General features: G+C 43.3%; 1 protein-coding gene across 4 annotated transcripts in view; it reads right to left on the bottom strand.

The window, feature by feature from the left end:
- Window positions 1–2,561: 2,561 nt before the first annotated feature.
- Window positions 2,562–20,832, bottom strand: part of LOC124043740 (cell division cycle protein 16 homolog) — a 28,452-nt gene continuing 10,181 nt past the window's right edge. For 3 of the 4 annotated variants that reach the window (XM_046362656.1, XM_046362657.1, XM_046362653.1), the window contains exons 7-18: window positions 20,710–20,804; window positions 20,158–20,291; window positions 18,033–18,112; window positions 17,883–17,932; window positions 17,634–17,707; window positions 17,287–17,412; window positions 16,875–17,027; window positions 15,770–15,833; window positions 15,536–15,597; window positions 4,780–4,915; window positions 4,528–4,636; window positions 2,562–3,423 (exon numbers count right to left, since the gene is read on the bottom strand). In XM_046362656.1, coding sequence (XP_046218612.1) covers window positions 3,164–3,423; window positions 4,528–4,636; window positions 4,780–4,915; window positions 15,536–15,597; window positions 15,770–15,833; window positions 16,875–17,027; window positions 17,287–17,412; window positions 17,634–17,707; window positions 17,883–17,932; window positions 18,033–18,112; window positions 20,158–20,291; window positions 20,710–20,804 — 1,343 coding nt within the window. In that variant the 3' untranslated portion in view covers window positions 2,562–3,163. The remainder of the gene's footprint in view (window positions 3,424–4,527; window positions 4,637–4,779; window positions 4,916–15,535; window positions 15,598–15,769; window positions 15,834–16,874; window positions 17,028–17,286; window positions 17,413–17,633; window positions 17,708–17,882; window positions 17,933–18,032; window positions 18,113–20,157; window positions 20,292–20,709; window positions 20,805–20,832) is intronic. The other variant, XM_046362655.1, reaches the window with a different exon arrangement.

Raw genomic sequence — 20,832 nt, 5'->3', positions numbered from 1 at the left:
GGCACACAAGTATTTATTGTTTTGAAGTAGTAGGGGTAGTGACGGCAGTAGTAGGGTTTTCAAAGGCTGTGTGTTAGGTCACAAAAACTATTTGGGGGTGGTTTGTAGATGTGGAGTTATTATAGTGGGCTAGTATAGTAGGCTAATGTGAGTACCATATGTGTTTTAAGCTCAAAATGTTTGTTTGAACATTCAACATTTTTTTGTGGCAGTGATTTCAGTTTTGAATGTTGAAGCCTGCATTCCGCCATTTAAATGAATGGGGATACAACAAGCTATATAGTCTATGAAGTGGGAATGATAGTAAAATCCTGTGTTGAAGCCATCTAAATTGAGCCAGTCAGCACATGTCAACGTTGTAGTTGTGGTCAGTAGTTGTGTGGTTAGTAGTGGTCAGTAGTTGTGGTCAGTGGTTGTGTTTCTCAGTAGTTGTGTGGTTAGTAGTTGTGGTCAGCTATGTGGTTGTGTTCAGTAGTAGTGGTCAGTTATGTGGTTGTGGTCAATAGTTGTGTGGTTGTGGTCAGAAGTGATGTGCAGTCGTTGTGGTCAATAGGTGTGTGGTTGTGGTTAGTAGTTGTATTCATTCAGTAGTTGTGGTCAGTGCACACTACTCCAGACTGGTCTGCACATTTTAAAGTTTGAATGGCATTTCTAAGGCACCTGAAATACATTGGGATTCATGCAAATATGGTGTAGTAGTATAACATTTTTTTTTTTTACAATCAACAGTACCAGTACCAATTTTTAAGTTGTTTTTGTGTTGGTAGCTTTAACAGTTTATGAGGAGTGGCATATCCAAATATTTTCCATTGGGGTCTATGGAGTTCCAAAATAATAAATGGTATCAAAAAGCTGTACTGTTGTTGGCCAAAAGTTTTGAGAATGACACAAATATTAATTTTCACAAAGTTTGCTGCTTCAGTGTCTTTAGATATTTTTGACAGATGTTACAATGGAATACTGAAGTATATTTACAAGCATTTCTTAAGTGTCAAAGGGCTTTTATTGACAATTACATGAAGTTGATGCGAAGAGTCAATATTTTCAGTGTTGACCCTTTTTCTTCAAGACCTCTGCAATCCGCCTGGCGTGCTATCAATTAACTTCTGGGCCACATCCTGACTGATGGCAGCCCATTCTAGCATAATCAATGCATGGAGTTTGTCAAAATTGGTGGGTGTTTGTTTGTCCACCCGCCTCTTGAGGATTGACCACAAGTTCTCAATGGGATTAAGGTCTGGGGAGTTTCCTGGCCATGGACCCAAAATATTGATGTTTTGTTCCCCGAGCCACTCAGTCATCACTTTTGCCTTATGGCAAGGTGCTCCATCATGCTGGAAAAGGCATTGTTTGTCACCAAACTGTTCCTGGATGGTTGGGAGAAGTTTCTCTCGAGAACCATTCTTTATTCATGGCGGTGTTCTTAGGCAAAATTGTGAGTGAGTCCACTCCCTTGGCAGAGAAGCTACCACACACATGAATGATCTCAGGATGCTTTACTGTTGGCATGACACAGGACTGATGGTCGCGCTCACCTTGTCTTCTCCAGACAAGCTTTTTTCCCCGGATGCCCCAAACAATCGGAAAGGGGATTCATCAGAGAAAATTACTTTACCTCAGTCCTCAGCAGTCTGTCCCTGATGTTTTTCCTGGAGAGAAGTGGCTTCATTGCTGCACTTCTTGACACCAGGCCATCCTCAAAGTCTTCGCCTCACTGTGCGTGCAGATGCACTCATACCTGCCTGCTGCCATTCCTGAGCAAGCTCCCGATCCCGCAGCTGAATCAACTTTAGGAGACGGTCCTGGCGCTTGCTGGACTTTCTTGGGTGCCCTGAAGCCTTCTTCACAACAATTTAACCGCTCTCCTTGAAGATCCGATAAATGGTTGATTTAGGTGCAATCTTACTGGCAGCAATATCCTTGCCTGGGAAGCCCTTTTTGTGCAAAACAATGATGACGGCATGTGTTTCCTTGCAGGTAACCATGGTTTGCAGAGGAAGAACAATGATTCTAAGCACCACCCTCCTTTTGAAGCTTCCAGTCTTTTATTCAAACTCAATCAGCATGACAGAGTGATCTCCAGCCTTGTCCTCATCAACACTCACACTTGTGACATGATGTCAGCTGGTCGTTGTGGCAGGCCTGAAATGCAGTGGAAATGTTTTTTTTTTTTTAGGATTCAGTTTATTTGCATGGCAAAGAGGGACTTTGCAATTCATCTGATCACTCTTCATATCATTCTGGAGTATATGCAAATTGCCATCATACAAACTGAGGCAGCAGTCTTTGTGAAAATTAATATTTGTGTCATTCTCAAAACGTTTGACCGAGACTGTATACAAGCAACCTATTCCAGACCACATCTTAAAGTTTGAATGCCGTTTCTAGCTTAAACGGTGGAAGACTAGTTACGACCAGAATTTCTCTCATTCATGTCTATAGCAATTGAAATGCATTGGGATGTATACAAATATGGTTGGTAGTGTGAAAAGTATTAGTGTCAACATCTTTTTTTTTTAAAGCAACCTGACAAAGACTGCAATGATCACAAAAAAAGAATATTAAAAGATAAACCATACGTTTATTGTAAGTATTACCAGTATTTTCATCAAAACGCTCTTGCATTCAGCATTTTTTGTTTGTTTATTCAAAGTAAAAATCCACAGGTAGCAACACACGTTCCTGCTAGTGGGCAGGAGTAGGGGGCACAGTCAGTTACTGCTGCATTCATTCCATTCTGTTAAGCATCAGAGTACCATGTCTTTGCTTTCCCCACTGTCTTCAGACTACCCGCCTGAGGCACAAATCCAAACCAAGCCCACACCTCACATCCCCAGGTCCCTTTCAACCTCCCTTGGGAATATGAAAGGATTGAAATAGTGTGAGCAATATTCATTCAGCCAAAAAATATATATTTTACAATATGGTACTGAGCGTGACATCTTTTTCCAACAAAACAAATTGGACTGAAGGTCAAATTCATGCTAAAAAGCTCTGCCTTAACCTCTTCCCCATCGCTTAGTCTATTCCAATCCCATCATTTCAAATCCCCAAGAGGGGAACACGACGAGAAACCTATAGATAAGTGCCAACTGTCTGGTTGGTAATGGGTCCCGAGGCTGGGACCAGGCAACCTGCCACTACTATGATATCATCGGTGACATCACGCGCTGGTGTCGGACATCGAGGTCTCGAGCATCATGTCACTCTCGTACATGTTGCATTCCAGGGGCAGCGAGCTCCGCAGGGGCGTGTCCAACGAGGCCTTGTCCTGATTGGACTGCGGCGACTCCAGGGCCATGATGCCGCTCTCCTCCAGAAGAACCGTGGTTCGAGCGTTACTGGGTTCCGTCGACGTGTTCAGCATCTTCATCAACCCCGGGGTGCTCAGCGTCCCACGGACTTTGTCTTTTATGTCCGTTCCTGAAAGACACATACACCATTAAATGCTTTACACACACACACACACACACACTTATGTGGACACCTGCTTATTACAAAATTATGAGCATTAACATGAAGTTGGTCCCCCCCGTTTGTACGCGCTACACACTTGGTTGTCCACTCGGTTGTCCTGTTCTGTGAGCTTGTGTGGCCTACATCTTTGTGGCTGAGCCGTTGTTGCTCCTAGACGTTTCCACTACACAATATCATAACTTACAGTTCACCGGGGCAGCTCTAGCAGGGCAGAAACTGATTTGTTGGCATATGACAACAACAACTATGACAGTGCCACATTGAAAGTCACTGAGCTCTTCAGTAAGGCCATTCTACTGCCAATGTTTGTCTATGGCAATTGCAAGGCTTTGTGCTCGATTTTATACACCTATCAGCAACGGGTGTGGCTGAAATAGCCGAATCCACCAATTTGAAGGGTTTTCCACATACTTTTGTGTGTGTGTATATGTCTTGTATCAAACCGGCTTGACACTAGTTTTCCGCTGTTCTTTGAGCATGTTAAGAAATAAGAAATCCAGCGCTAACCTGCAGGTGCACGTTAAGTTCTGCCTGTTCGCTGCAATCCACCCATATGGTTTAACATTAAAACAACGTATACATTCCAGACTGAAATTATTATGCATATTCCCATTGTACATCTGTCATTATGGTGTTGACTCATTTTAAAAATTACAAATATTTTATGATACATTTTTATAGAAAATATACTCATCCAACTACTATTCATTCTTCTTCTTGTTTGTTAGAATTAAACCTTTGACAGTGGATCACTGACTTGCAGGGTCTTTCTAACAGATGACACAGGGGCTCGGGTCACAATCCCAGCGCATAATGCACATAGTATCCAAAAGTGTCCCTCAGAAAAAGCGACATTATTTCTTAACACAATTCGCCGGCAATGCACACACTGGCAACAAGACTCGGAAAAAGCAAAAAAGAAATGCAAAATCAACAGTACTTAAATGTCTTATAAGTAATTGATGTTTACAGGCAAAAATATAACAAATGCATCCACAAATGATTGTCGCAAATCTGTTTTAGCGTGGGTTGCAAAGGAAGTCATTTTACCTATGTAGGAAGTTTTACCTATGTAGGCATCCGTATCGCCAATGTACATCTCAATGCAGTGGCCGAGCATTGTCACAGAAAACGTGTCATCTCGCTTAAGACCGAGTGCCTGTCAGAAAAACAAGGAAAAACTCACATCAATTGCTGTAATAACATTGAAATGCACAGCAATATTTATTCAACGTGTCACACAGGTTCTGTGTCTATGGATTTAAAATGTAAATAAAATGGACAGCAAAAAAAATACAGTACCGTGTGGAAGTAGTCGATGGCGCTCTCAAAGTCTCCCATGAGGCTGTGCACATATCCGATGGCGGAGTAGGTTGACGCGTGCTGGGGTATGAGAACCAGGGCCTGGCGGTGGTACTCCAACGCCTGGACATACTTCCTATTGGAGGACAGAACAAAACAACCATTTGGACAGTTCTCTAATGACCAGAGCCAAATAAAGAGTTCTGCCTCAGCTGGGTGGGTTCAGATAGACAAAAAAAAGGATGTAATCAAACAATACCTTCCTATCAGAACTAGGTAAAAAAAGTATTTGTTTTATTTTTGATATTGTTCCATAGTTGCCATGGCGCCTAGTGGCAGCCTTGGTAATTTACTCTTGCAAACTTAATCCTTAGAACAGCAATTAGAAGTCAAAATAATAAATATGCTGAGCGATAGAGCTGGAGAAATGTAAGCACTCAAATTCATACAGAGCGATGGATACCAATAATGGAAGGACTGACCAATAATAGTTTAAACCAGTTATAGTTTAAACCATGTTGAGGCTTTATAGTGTTGCTTGTTTAGTTTTACATTTATTCACAAACAATGGAGTGAAACAAGCTTGTATTTTGGGTTCTGATGGGGTACAACAGCTGACAGCTTTGGTAGCAAATGGATCTTCCAAATGGACAATGACTCCAAGCATACTTCCAAAGTTGTGGCAAAATGGCTTAAGGACAACAAAGTCAAGGTGGTGGTTGAAGATATCCCTCTCGTGGTGTGGGGTCTGTGCTTTGGCAAAGTGGGTGGGGGGTCTGTGCTTTGGCAAAGTGGGTGGGGTTATATCCTGCCTGTTTGGCCCTGTCCGGGGGTATCGTCAGACAGGGCCACAGTGTCTCCCGATCCCTCCTGTCTCAGTAGTTTGTGTCGGGGGTGCTAGGATCAGTCTGTTATATCTGGAGTATTTCTCCTGTCTTATCTGGTGTCCTGTGTGAATGTAAGTATGTTCTCTCTAATTCGCTCTTTCCTCTCTTTTTCTTTCTTTCTCGCTCTCGGAGGATCTGAGCACAAGGACCATGCCTCAGGACTACCTGGCCTGATGACTCCCTGCTGTCCCCAGTCCACCTGGCCGTGCTGCTGTTTCAGTTTCAACTGTTCTGCCTGCGGCTGTGGAAACCTGATCTGTTCACCGGATGTGTTACCGGTCCCAGACCTGCGGTTTTCAACTCTCAGATTTTCTCTACCGTTCCTGCTGTCTCTAGAATGATTGGCTATGAAAAGCCAACTGACATTTACTCAAGAGGTGCTGACCCGTTGCACCTTCGACAACCACTGATTATTATTATTAGACCCTGTTGGTCATCTATGAACATTTGAACATCTTGGCCATGTTCTGTTATAATCTCCACCCGGCACAGTCAGAAGAGGACTGGCCACCCCTCACAGCCGGGTTCCTCTCTAGGTTCTGGCCTTCCTAGGGAGTTTTCCTAGCCACTGTGCTTCTACACCTGCATTGCTTGTTTGGGGTTTTAGGCTGAGTTTCTGTACAGCACTTTGAGATGTCAGCTGATGTAAGAAGGGCTTTATAAATACATTTGATTGACTGAAGGTATTGGAGTGACCATCACAAAGCCGTGACCTCAATCCTATAGAAAATTTGTGGGATGAACCGAAAAAGTGTGTGCGAGCAAGGAGGCCTACAAACCTGACTCCGTTACACCAGCTCTGTCAGGAGGAATGGGCCAAAATTCACCAAACTTATTGTGGGAAGTTTGTGGAAGGCTACCCGAAACATTTGACCCAAGTTAAACAATTTAAAGGCAATGCTACCAAATACTAATTGAGTGTATGTAAACTTCTGACCCACTGGGAATGTGATGTAAGACCATGGTGCTTGCCTACGGAGCTGTGAGGGGAATGGCACCTCAGTACCTCCAGGCTCTGATCAGGCCCTACACCTAAACAAGGGCACTGCGTTCATCCACCTCTGGCCTGCTCGCCTCCCCACCACTGAGGAAGTACAGTTCCCGCTCAGCCCAGTCAAAACTGTTCGCTGCTCTGGCCCCCCAATGGTGGAACAAACTCCCTCACGACGCCAGGACAGCGGAGTCAATCACCACCTTCCGGAGACACCTGAAACCCCACCTCTTTAAGGAATACCTAGGATAGGATAAAGTAATCCTTCTCACCCCCCCCTAAAAGATTTAGATGCACTATTGTAAAGTGGCTGTTCCACTGGATGTCATAAGGTGAATGCACCAATTTGTAAGTCGCTCTGGATAAGAGCGTCTGCTAAATGACTTAAATGTAATGTAAATGAAATAAAAACTGAAATAAACCATTCCCTCTACTATTATTCTGACATTTCACATTCTTAAAATAAAAGTGGTGATCGTAACTGACCTAAGACAGGGAATTTTTACATGGATTTGGCTAAGATGTATATCAGCTCCAATCCTCCTAGGATGACAAATAGCCTAGCGGTTAGAGTATTGGGCTAGTAACTGAAAGCTTTAAATATCCAAGCTGACAAGGATTTTTTTTTGTTGCTCCAGGGGCTCTGTACTACTATGGCTGACCTTGTAACACAACACATTTCACTGCACAAATCCAGAGTGCTATTATATATATTTAAAAAAAGGTTTATCATTACATTTACATTTAAGTCATTTAGCAGACGCTCTTATCCAGAGCGACTTACAAATTGGTGCATTCACCTTATGACATCCAGTGGAACAACCACTTTACAATAGTGCATCTAAATATTTTAAGGGGGGAGGGGGTGAGAAGGATTACTTTATCCTATCCTAGGTATTCCTTAAAGAGGTGGGGTTTCAGGTGTCTCCGGAAGGTGGTGATTGACTCCGCTATCCTGGCGTCGTGAGGGAGTTTGTTCCACCATTGGGGAGCCAGAGCAGCGAACAGTTTTGACTGAGCTGAGCGGGAACTGTACTTCCTCAGTGGTAGGGAGGCGAGCAGGCCAGAGGTGGATGAACGCAGTGCCCTTATTTGGGTGTAGGGCCTGATCAGAGCCTGGAGGTACTGAGGTGCCGTTCCCCTCACAGCTCCGTAGGCAAGCACCATGGTCTTGTAGCGGATGCGAGCTTCAACTGGAAGCCAGTGGAGAGAGCGGAGGAGCGGGGTGACGTGAGAGAACTTGGGAAGGTTGAACACAAGACGGGCTGCGGCGTTCTGGATGAGTTGTAGGGGTTTAATGGCACAGGCAGGGAGCCCAGCCAACAGCGAGTTGCAGTAATCCAGACGGGAGATGACAAGTGCCTGGATTAGGACCTGCGCCGCTTCCTGTGTGAGGCAGGGTCGTACTCTGCGGATGTTGTAGAGCATGAACCTACAGGAACGGGCCACCGCCTTGATGTTAGTTGAGAACGACAGTTTGTTGTCCAGGATCACGCCAAGGTTCTTAGCGCTCTGGGAGGAGGACACAATGGAGTTGTCAACCGTGATGGCGAGATCATGGAACGGGCAGTCCTTCCCCGGGAGGAAGAGCAGCTCCGTCTTGCCGAAGTTCAGCTTGAGGTGGTGATCCGTCATCCACACTGATATGTCTGCCAGACATGCAGAGATGCGATTCGCCACCTGGTCATCAGAAGGGGGAAATCATCATCTTGTCTCCCATCTACAGGACCAAAGGCTGGACCAAAAGATACAGAAATGGGACCAAAGGCTGGAACTGTCGTTCACTACACCCAAGGATTCCTCAGATGTTTTGGAACATTTGAAAAGAAAACCTGTGCAGGAAACTGAAGAAAAGCCTATACGGGATCCTCCAGAAAAAAATGCAGACCGCAAGGATAAGTGGGGTGGTAGACTAAAGAACAAACCTATTGTAAGTCTATACACTGCCCAGTTCAATACAACACAGTACATCATGCACACCGGAGGTGGATGATGGACACTGGACAGTTCTGTATGCTGTGTCTCAGGCAACTTCCAAAGTAAGTCAACTGGTGCTTTTAAATGGAAGATCCCATAAACAAAGGCTTACTACTGAATGACATCATTGCTGATAGAGGTCTTGGTCTCAGTCCCACAGACTTGGCATCAGCCCAATGAGCATGGTGCCTTCAGAAAGTATTCATACTCCTTTGACTTTTACAAAATTTTGTGTTACAACCTGAATTAAACAATTATTAAATTGAGTGACACTGGCGCACCCATAATGTAAAAGTGGAATAGTTTTTTTGACATTTTTACAAATGATTATACAATGTAAAACTGAAAAGTTTTGAGTCAAGTATTCAACACCTTTGTTATGACAAGCCTAAATAAAGTTATTTTGAACAGACTCACGGTGTGTGCAAGTGTTTAACATGATTTTTGAATGACTACCTCGTACAGATAACTGTAAGGTCCCCAGTCGAGCAGTGAATTTCTAACAAAGACTCAACCACAAAGATCAGGGAGGTTTTCCAATTTTTTTAAGCAGACACTGAATATCACTTTGAGCATGGTATTAATTACACTTTGGATAGTGTATCCTAAACCCATTCACTACAAAGATACAGGCATCTTTCCTAACTCAGCTGCAAGAGAGGAAGGAAACCATCAGGGGTTGTACCGTGTCGGAGATCTTTGTGGGCTATACTCGGCCTTGTCTCAGGATGGTAAGTTGGTGGTTGAAGATTTCCCTCTAGTGGTGTGGGGGCTGTGCTTTGGCAAAGTGGGTGGGGTTATATCCTTCCTGTTTGGCCCTGTCCGGGGGTGTCCTCGGATGGGGCCACAGTGTCTCCTGACCCCTCCTGTCTCAGCCTCCAGTATTTATGCTGCAGTAGTTTGTGTCGGGGGGCTAGGGTCAGTTTGTTTATCTGGAGTACTTCTCCTGTCCTATTCAGGTGTCCTGTGTGAATCTAAGTGTGCGTTCTCTAATTCTCTCCTTCTCTCTTTCTTTTCTCTCTCTCGGAGGACCTGAGCCCTAGGACCATGCCCCAGGACTACCTGACATGATGACTCCTTGCTGTCCCCAGTCCACCTGGCCATGCTGCTGCTCCAGTTTCAACTGGCCTGGGCCCTAGGACCATGTCCCAGGACTACCTGACATGAGGACTCCTTGCTGTCCCCAGTCCACCTGGCCATGCTCCTGCTCCAGTTTCAACTGTTCTGCCTTACTATTATTCAACCATGCTGGTCATTTATGAACATTTGAACATCTTGGCCACGTTCTGTTATAATCTCCACCCGGCACAGCCAGAAGAGGACTGGCCACCCCACATATGCTCTCTCTAATTCTCTCTTTCTTTCTCTCTCTCGGAGGACCTGAGCCCTAGGACCGTGCCCCAGGACTACCTGACATGATGGCTCCTTGCTGTCCCCAGTCCACCTGACTGTGCTGCTGCTCCAGTTTCAACTGTTCTGCCTTATTATTATTTGACCATGCTGGTCATTTATGAACATTTGAACATCTTGGTCATGTTCTGTTATAATCTCTACCCGGCACAGCCAGAAGAGGACTGGCCACCCCACATAGCCCGGTTCCTCTCTAGGTTTCTTCCTAGGTTTTGGCCTTTCTAGAGAGTTTTTCCTAGCCACCGTGCTTTTACACCTGCATTGTTTGCTGTTTGGGGTTTTAGGCTGGGTTTCTGTACAGCACTTTGAGATATCAGCTGATGTACGAAGGGCTATATAAATAAATTAGATTTTTTTATTTTTTTTTTTTATTTCACCATGAGGCCAATGGTGACTTTAGAACAGTTAAGAGTTGAACGGCTGTGATAGGAGGAAACTGAGGACGGATCAATAATATTGTAGTTACTCCACAATACTAACCCAAATGACAGATGTTTATTTATTTATTGCAAAACATGCATTCTGTTTGCAATAAGGCACTAAAATAAAATTGCTAAATATGTGGTCAAATAAATTAACAATTTCCTGAATACAAAGTGTTATGTTTGGGGCAAATCTAACATCACCGAGTACCACTCTTCATATTTTCAAACATGGTTGTGGCTGCATTGTGTTATGGATATGCTTGTCATCTGCAAGGGAGTTTTTATAAGCTAAAAAGAAAGAGGAAAACCTGGTTCAGTCTGCATACCAACAGACACTGCGAGAAATTAATCTTTCAGCAGAATAACCTAAAACACAAGGTCAACTATACACTGGAGTTGCTTACCAAGAAGACTGAATGTTCCCGAGTGGCCTAGCTACAGTTTTTTTTAAAAATCTACGGCAAAACTTACATTTCTGTCTAGCAATGACATGGCTTGAATATTTTTTTTAAAGAATGTGCAAATATTGTACAAACTAGGCGTTCAAGGCTATTAGAGAATTACCCAGAAAGACTCTCAGCTGTAATTGCTGCAAAAGATGATTCTACCATGTATTGGCTCAGGGGAATACTTATGTAAATCAGATATTTCTCTCTCATTTTTCAATACATTTGCAAACATGTCTAAACATGTCGTTTTTGCTGGTGATGTCTGGTTGAGGACCTGCCTTACAACGGGCCTACAAGCCCTCAGTCCAACCTCTTTCAGCCAATTGCGGGCAGTATGAGCAGTGATGGAGGGATTGTGCATTCCTGGTGTAACTCAGGCAGTTGTTGCCATCCTGTACCTGTCCCGCAGGTGTGATGTTCGGATGTACCAATCCCGTGCAGGTGTTGTTACACATGGTCTGCCACTAAGAGGATGATCAGCTGTCCGTCCTGACGCCCTGTAGCACCGTCTTAGGCGCCTCACAGTACGGACATTGCAATTTATTGCCCTGGTCACATCTGCAGTCCTCCTGCCTCTTTGCAGCATGCCTAAGGCACATTCATGCAGATGAGCAGTCAGTAGAAAGGCCTCTATCGTGTCCTAAGTTTTCATAACTGTCTCAACAACCTTTCCACAGGTGCATGTTCATTAATTGTTTATTGAACAAGCATGAGAAACAGTGTTAAAACCGTTTATTACAATAAAGATCTGTGAAGTTATTTCGATTTTTACGAATTATCTTTTAAAGACAGGGTCCTGAAAAAGGGACGAGTTTATAAGTACCAGTCAAAGGTTGGCACACCAAGTCATTAAAGGTTTTTTTTTTTTACCTCATTGTAAAATAATATTTAAGATGTCAAAACTATAAAATAGCACATATGGAATCACGTAGTAACCAAAAAATATATTTTATATATGAGATTCTTCAAAGTTGCCACCCTTCGCCTTGATGACAGCCTTACACACTCCTGGCATTCTCTCAAACAGCTTCATGACTGTCAATCACAACATTCTTATTGGCAGACTCAACAGCCTTGGTTTCTCAATTGATTCCCTCACCTGGTTCACCAACTACTTCTCTGATAGATTTCAGTGTGTCAAATTGGGAGGGCCTGTTGTCCGGACCTCTGGCAGTCTCTATGGGGGTGCCACAGGGTTCAAATCTCGGGCTGACTCTTCTCTGTATATATCAATGATGTTGCTCTTGCTGCTGGTGATTCTCTGATCCACCTCTACGCAGATGACACCATTCTGTATACATCTGGCCATTATTTGGACACGGTTAACTAACCTCCAGATGAGCTTCAATGCCATACAACACTCCTTCCGTGGCCTCCAACTGCTCTTAAACTGATCGCTGCCCGCACCTACTCTGGACGGTTCTGACTTAGAACTTAGAAAGCCAATTCTTCTTTTGGCCGCCTCTGCTGCCAATGACTGGAACAAACTGCAAAAAACAAAACAAAAAAAAACTAAATCTGGAGACTTAAGTCCCTCACTAGCTTTAAGCACAAGCTGTCAGGGCAGCTCACAGATCACTGCTCCTGTACATAGCTCATCACTAAATAGCCTATCCAAGCTACCTCATCCCCATACTGTATTTATTCATTCAACTTGCTCCTTTGCACCCCAGTATCTCTACTTGCACATTCTACCATTCCAGTGTTTAATTGCTATATTGTAATTACTTCGCCACCATGGCCTATTTATTGCCTTTACCGCTCTTATCCTACCTCATTTGCACATGCTATATATAGACTTTTTTTCCTACTGTATTATTGATTGTATGTTTGTTTATTCCATGTGTGTTGCTGTGTGTCGAACTGCTTTGCTTTATCTTGGCCAGGTCGCAGTTGCAAATGAGAACTTGTTCTCAACTAGCCTACCTGGTTAAATAAAGGTGGAAAAAAGCAATTAAATTAACAGGTGCGCCTTGTTAAAAGTACATTTGTGGAATTTATTTCCTTCTTAATGTGGTTGAGCCCATCAGTTGTGTTTTGTCAAGGTAGGGGTATACAGAAGATAACACTATTTGGTAAAATACCAAGTCCATATTATGGCAAGAACAGCTCAAATAGGCAAAGATAAATGACAGCCCGTCTTTAATTTAAAAGACACAAAGGTCAGTCAATCCAGAACATTTCAAGTTTCTTCCAAGTGCATTCGCAAAAACCATCAAGCGCTACGATGAAACTGGCTCTCATGAGGACTGCCACAGGAAAGGAAGACCCAGAGTTACCTCTGCTGCAGAGGATAAGTTCATTAGAGTTACCAGCCTCAGTATTTGCAGCCCAAATAAATTCTTCACAAAGTAACAGACATCTCAACAACTGTTCAGAGTAGACTGTGTGAATCAGACATTCAAGGTCAAATTACTGCAAAGAACCCACTACTAAAATAACACCAATAATGAGAAGAGACTTGCTTAGGCCAAGCAACAAGGTCAATGGACATTAGACCGGTCAAAATCTGTCCTTTGGTCTGAGGAGTCCAAATTTGAGATTTTTGATTCCAACCGCCATGTCTTTGTGAGACGCAGAGTAGATGATCTCCGAACGGGTGGTTCCCATCGTGAAGCATGGAGGTGTGATGGTGCCTTGCTGGTGACACAGTCAGTGATTTATTTAGAATTCAAGGCATGCATAACCAGCATGGCTACCACAGCATTTTGCAGCGATACACCATCCCATCTGGTTTGCGCTTCGTGAGACTATCATTTGTTTTTCAACAGGAAAATGACCCAACACACACCTCCAGGCTGTTTATCAAGTTTATAATTTTAAAAGGCTAATTGATCATTGAAAATCAGAACAGTTTTTAGCTGTGCTAATATAATTGCAAAGGGGTTTTCTAATGATCAATTAGCCTTTTAAAATGATAAACTTGGATTAGCCAACACAACGTGCCATTGGAACACAGGAGTGATTGTTGCTGATAATGGGCCTCTGTACTCTTATGTAGATATTCCATTAAAAATCTGCCGTTTCCAGCTACAATAGACATTTAGGACATTAACAATGTCTACACTGTATTTCTGATCAATTTCTTTTTCTTTCAAAACCTGGAAATTTCTAAGTGACCCCAAACTTTTGAACAGAAGTACAAAGAATAATTTGCACCTTGGGTGTGAGAAGTGATTTACAAATTAAATTAATTATTAATATTATAATTATTAGCAGTTCTTGATTGAGATTGGCACAATGGAACCAATTGAATAGTCCCAAAACTGCAAACCCTGCCTCTCACTCCACTCAGGTTCAATTAATGGCTCAATAGTTTACCATAATCAAATTCACCACATAGGAAAACATCCCATCATCTCTTGAACGAACAAATCAATTACGGAACCATGTGCATGTTGTTTGCAGGGCTTTACCAGCTGATTAATTCAATAGATCAGTGAACACTGCAATCCTGTTAAGAAGCCTTCATTAAAATAAAAACACGCATTAACTGCAAGGTGTGGATTTCCAAATATGCCCCTTTAGATATGAAGTACCCAAACAGTTTCAAAACAGCCACTTGCACTGCAAAGCCTCTCTAGATCTGCTTAGTGGCTACTATGCATTATTCATTAACAGATCTGTACATTAATACTCAATGAGTCCTACTTATACAGAAGGACTGGAGAAGAGCAAATGCGTGTCTGAAAATATTGCGAGGAGAAAGAAAAAGAGAGAAATACAGTAGGTTAGGGATCATCAATTAAATTCAGCCGCAGGCCGATTTTATGTTCAGCGGGTGGTCTGGGGGCCATAACATAATTACAAATCATTTGTAGACTGCCAATTGACTGTAAGAAGCCTAAACAGATGTGTTCGAATAAATCAATAATTTCAAGCCTTGCTTACATTTGTACACAATCACATTTCTCTCCATTATGAATGGGAAAATATTTCTTAAATTAAAATCAGTTGGAACGGATTTCCTGGTGATTCTACAGTATTCCATGTCCAACAAAGACACATTTCTTCTTTTTTTCCCCCCTTGCATCACCTCAGACTCTCCTCCTGAAATACCACTCAGGAAAATGTTTGGATCCCTGTCCTTTAACAATGCTTTATCAGGTACCTGGGAGACAACAGAGAAATGCCTGCCTGTCGAACTACCTAATCCTGAACTTATAAGTGAGATGAGAACAAGGACAGGACAACAACAACGATGTCATAGGAGATACAGAGATACTGCATATGCCAGTCAGAACTTCCATTCTGTTCAGTTCCATCCCCTCAAAAGGGGTGTGTCACAAGCCAACTAGAAATATTCTGGATTAGTTTAGGCCAACTAGTTTCAGTTAACGCCACATTCCAGCTCACAAAGGTGGATATTTATCAAACAGCTTCCACTAATTCAAACCAGGCTTGTAACTGCATGTGCATGTCGCACATGGAAAACCCAGAGTCCAACAGTTACCCTAGTAATTTACCTGGCTAAAAAGAGTTGACCCCTACGTGACAATAGTTATCCCAAGTTAAATTCAGAATAAACCAAAGTGAGCTCGCAACTCCATCCTGCTTCGTGACATACCCCTCTGGTGTCCTGATGAGTAAATACATGCGGAGGATCTTTATACTCACTTCAGTTTTCGACATACGTGACCCAGGTTGTTCAGGAGTGGCTCCCACTTGTCCACTGTTACCTGGAAGAAAACACAACATTTACTAAAAGAGGAATTTTTGCATTGAAAATAAACACACAGCTACTACACTGGCTGCCAGTTCTTCTTAAAGAAGTTTTTTTTTTAAATGTAAGAATGGCATATGACACAGTACATGTGGGGCTAGAGTTAGTCGAGTCAAATGATCAGCTACCTCATTCCCAATGGCTTTGATCTTGTCCATTGCGTCCAGGAACAACTTCTCAGCTGTTTTCCAGCTGAAAATGGCAGAATTGAGCACATTTCAGCACAATCAAAGCCAACACATGAACAAATAAAAAAGGCATAAGTACCCTTTCACACACACTATCGCGTCAACCCGAACCATACGGTGCCAGCACAGATTTCTTCATTACAAATGGTCCTTTCCGGCACGGTTCCAGCAACTATGATGGAGGCGTGGCCAGGTGCAGCTAAACCTCAATAAATAGACAGAATCCATGTTTATCGTCATGACCCAAACCGAATCATTCGTGGCCCTACCTGTGGATTTAAACCCATCGTTAGGAGAACACTCTTCTAACCCATTTGCTAATGGCTATGATGAGAGCCCTCAAGCGTGTATGTGTGCATGTGGGGGTATTGCAGAGTTTGTTAAACACAAAACACTCAGTGTATTTCCATGACATAGACTGACCCGGTGAAAGCTTTGATCCTTTTAATGTCACTTGTTAAATCCACTTCATAATCAGTGTAGATGAAGGGGAGAAGACAGTTTAAATATTTTTAAGCCTTGAAACAATTGAGACACGGATTACGTGTGTGTGCCCTTCAGAGGGTGAATGGGCAAGACAAAATATTTAAGGTGTCTTTGAACACGGTATGGTAGTAGGTGCCCAGGTGCACCGGTTTGAGTGTGTCAAGAACTACAACACAGCTGTGTTTTCACGCTCAACAGATTCCTGTGTCCCAAGAATGGTCCACCACCCAAAGGACATCCAGCCAACTTGACACAAACGTGGAAAGCATTGGAGTCAACAAGGGCCAGCATCCCTGTGGACTGCTTTCGACACCATGTGGAGTCCATGCCCGACAAATTGAGGCTGTTCTGAGGGTAACAGGGATAGAAACTCAATATTAGGGAGGTGTTCCTAATGCTTTGTACACTCAGTGTAGTATGTGAGCACGTGAGGGTATTACAGTGTATGCTATATATCCTCTTGGGTGTACGTGTGTGAGTATGCACATATGTACATTTTCCTAATGTGTGGGCGTTTGCATACACATCATCTCTGTATGTATTTGTGTGTGTGACTCACTCTCCATTCTGAAAGGCCACAACGGCCACCTCATGCATGACAAAGGGGTCTTCTGGTGCTATGCTCAGGGCCTGGCTGAAGAAGCGCTCGGCCAGTTTAGAGTTGTTTGTAAGACCGTACTCCAGCCCTATGTACAACATGGGGAGATGACATCTGGACAAGAGATGAGAGCAAGGGTTAGGGGTCAAGTCTAATGGGCAAGATTGTGAAGGTACATGCTATATATATATATATAATGTTATGATACTGTATACTACATGTTTTCAATGACTAAGGCACACCTGCTTTTGGCAAGATACATCTTTGAACAGACGCTAACAAATGTGTTAATGTTCAATATTGCTTTTCAGCACGTGACAGCCCTGTTCTGTGGATGTGTGGTGTTGTGTCTGGGAACAATAACAGTACATACCCCTTCATCAGTTGAGCAGCAGTGAAGTAGGCAGCCATGGCCTGGTCGTGTTCACTCTCCACTGCAAACGAGTGACCGTAGGCGATCCATGCCGGACCGTACGTCCGCTCCAGAGTGGTCGCCTTGCTGTGGGAGACAGCATAAGGAACATAGTGTAAATAAGAGATATTCTAGTCTGAGTGAATGATAATCAATTATGTTTTTTTTTTTATAATACTTTGAAATTTGTAGATTTGATTCAGCAGCAAGTGAACCAAAATATTTGAATTTACAATATATAGAATATCAATGTCTGACTGCAGAATATAAAATACACTTGGTGATAAGAAGAACATGATATCTGGTACCTGAGATATCTACGCGCGTGTTCATTTTTGTGACCAACCATTAGATAGTAGCATCCCACAGCAAACCAAGAGACCTGGATAAAAACATTTACCATTTGTCTAGTGGTCAAAAAATAAAATACACACAAAAGAAAATCAGAGCTTGGATATGTGGAATGGCAAGATTTGGGGGGGGGGGGGGGGTGTATTCATAGCAGAGCAGGCAACACTTTGCACTATATAGCTATATAGGGCAAGGACTATACTTACTGGGTTGTTGGGATACAAGTCCACAAGCCTGTGCGAAAGGTAAAACAGTTCTGTGGTAGTAAAAAGAGGAGAATCATGGTACACATTCAGATGTTAAATGTATCTTTCACATGTATGGATAACCAAACTTAAGAGTTTCAACGGTCTTACCATTTGCTTTGCTGAGTTCCACCAGTGTTCCTATATGAACAGGTAAACAGTTGGCATGGAATGGGTCTTTCACCATCACCCTTGAAGAAACACAAAACATTCAGGTTTTACAGACAGGACCAAATGATGTGTGAAATGTATATCCTTTTTACACAACTGAGCCGAGCCGAGAGAGAATAATATTCCACTAACAAACCATACGAATATCACAACAGTTCTTATTTAAAAAAATAATTAATGTTAAGATTGGCCAGTTAACGCTTGCAGACTGCCAACAAACCTCAATTTGTAGTTAAAAGGTTAAGGTGGGCCAGGTTAAGGTGTCAACCCTCGCAAGGCTGCAGGCCCAGACGGCATCCCCAGCCGCGCCCTCAGAGCATGCGCAGATCAGCTGGCTGGTGTGTTTACGGACATATTCAATCAATCCCTATCCCAGTCTGTTGTTCCCACATGCTTCAAGAGGGCCACCATTGTTCCTGTTCCCAAGAAAGCTAAGGTAACTGAGCTAAACGACTACCGCCCCCCGTAGCACTCACTTCCGTCATCATGAAGTGCTTTGATAGACTAGTCAAGGACCATATCACCTCCACCCTACCTGACACCCTAGACCCACTCCAATTTGCTTACCGCCCAAATAGGTCCACAGACGATGCAATCTCAACCACACTGCACACTGCCCTAACCCATCTGGACAGGAGGAATACCTATGTGAGAATACTGTTCATCGACTACAGCTCGGCATTTAACACCATAGTGCCCTCCAAGCTCGTCATCAAGCTCGAGACCCTGGGTCTCAACCCCGCCCTGTGCAACTGGGTACTGGACTTCCTGACGGGCCGCCCCCAGGTGGTGAGGGTAGGCAACAACATCTCCACCCCGCTGATCCTCAACACTGGGACCCCACAAGGGTGCGTTCTGAGCCCTCTCCTGTACTCGCTGTTCACCCACGACTGCATGGCCACGCACGCCTCCAACTCAATCATCAAGTTAGCGGACGACACAACAGTGGTAGGCTTGATTACCAACAACGACGAGACGGCCTACAGGGAGGAGGTGAGGGCCCTTGGAGTGTGGTGTCAGTAAAATAACCTCACACTCAACGTCAACAAAACTAAGGAGATGATTGTGGACTTCAGGAAACAGCTGAGGGAACACCCCCCTATCCACATCGATGGAACAGAAGTGGAGAGGGTAGTAAGTTTAAGTTCCACATCACAGACAAACTGAATTGGTCCACCCACACAGACAGCATCGTGAAGAAGGCGCAGCAGCGCCTCTTCAACCTCAGGAGGCTGAAGAAATTCGGCTTGTCACCAAAAGCACTCACAAACTTCTACAGATGCACAATCGAGAGCATCCTGTCGGGCTGTATCACCGCCTGGTACGGCAACTGCTCCGCCCACAACCGTAAGGCTCTCCAGAGGGTAGTGAGGTCTGCACAACGGATCACCGGGGGCAAACTACCTGCCCTCCAGGACACCTACACCACCCGATGTCACAGGAAGGCCATAAAGATCATCAAGGACAGCAACCACCCGAGCCACTGCCTGTTCACCCCGCTACCATCCAGAAGGCGAGGTCAGTACAGGTGCATCAAAGCTGGGGCCGAGAGACTGAAAAACAGCTTCTATCTCAAGGCCATCAGACTGTTAAACAGCCACCACTAACGTTGAGTGGCTGCTGCCAACACACTGACTCAACTCCAGCCACTTTAATAATGGGAAATGATGTAAAATATATCACTAGCCACTTTAAACAGTGCTACCTAATATAATGTTTACATACCCTACATTATTCATCTTATATGTATATGTATATACTGTATTCTATATCATCTACTGCATCCTTTTGTAATACATGCATCACTAGCCACTTTAACTATGCCACTGTTTACATACTCATATGTATATACTGCACTCAATACCATCTACTGTATCTTGCCTATGCCGCTCTGTACCATCACTCATTCATATATCTTTATGTACATATTCTTTATCCCCTTACACTTGTTGGTTATTACTGCATTGTTGGGACTAGAAGCACAAGCATTTCGCTACACTCGCACTAACATCTGCTAACCATGTGTATATGACAAATAAAATTTGATTTGAGTTACCAAACTTACATGGAAGTGAGTTTGTAGCACATTTTGAAGTCACAGTTGTAATAATGCCTCTCAGCAAGGGAGACCACCACGTCCAAATTGTCCTGGAGACCATTGACCATCTCTGGGACCACCATATCACTGGGTTTGTTATACTGAGGGAAAGAAAGAAGAAAGGATGGAGAAAAAAATGTGGATAAAGGGAGGGGGAAACAAATGTGGAATTGGAACAAAAGCACCATCAACACTAATTTGAGACAAATGACCACATAACTTTAGTAAAATCAGAGAGAACATTTCTGGGTTGTTGTTATTGTTATCGTTAGGGGCAACTGTAGACAACCAATATTAACCAAATATGAGTGATTGTAATATTTAGAAAATAATCATATGGTTCATTCTGAACTATAGGGCAAAATCCAAAGTCACACGATGACATGATGGCCTGTGTATTCCAACAAAGAAACACAACATAGTGATCAACATTGCACATGCAAATGTAAAATACTGAAACTTAACATGGGAATCTGAACGCAACTGATGTCCTGACATGGAGGATAACAGTGGACGTACCTTCTTCAATTTATTCTCAAACAGGAAGTGAAGTAATTTGTCTTCTTCCTCTGTGCACTGTTGGCTCAAAGGAAGCAAGTCCAGGAAGTCCTTTTCTACAAACACAAAAATGACAAAAGGTCT

The sequence above is a fragment of the Oncorhynchus gorbuscha genome, linkage group LG09 (genome assembly GCF_021184085.1).
Source record: "Oncorhynchus gorbuscha isolate QuinsamMale2020 ecotype Even-year linkage group LG09, OgorEven_v1.0, whole genome shotgun sequence".
Classification (NCBI taxonomy): Eukaryota; Metazoa; Chordata; class Actinopteri; order Salmoniformes; family Salmonidae; genus Oncorhynchus; species Oncorhynchus gorbuscha.
Note: the sequence above shows the minus strand (reverse complement) of the source record. Positions and strands in the feature narration are given on the sequence as shown.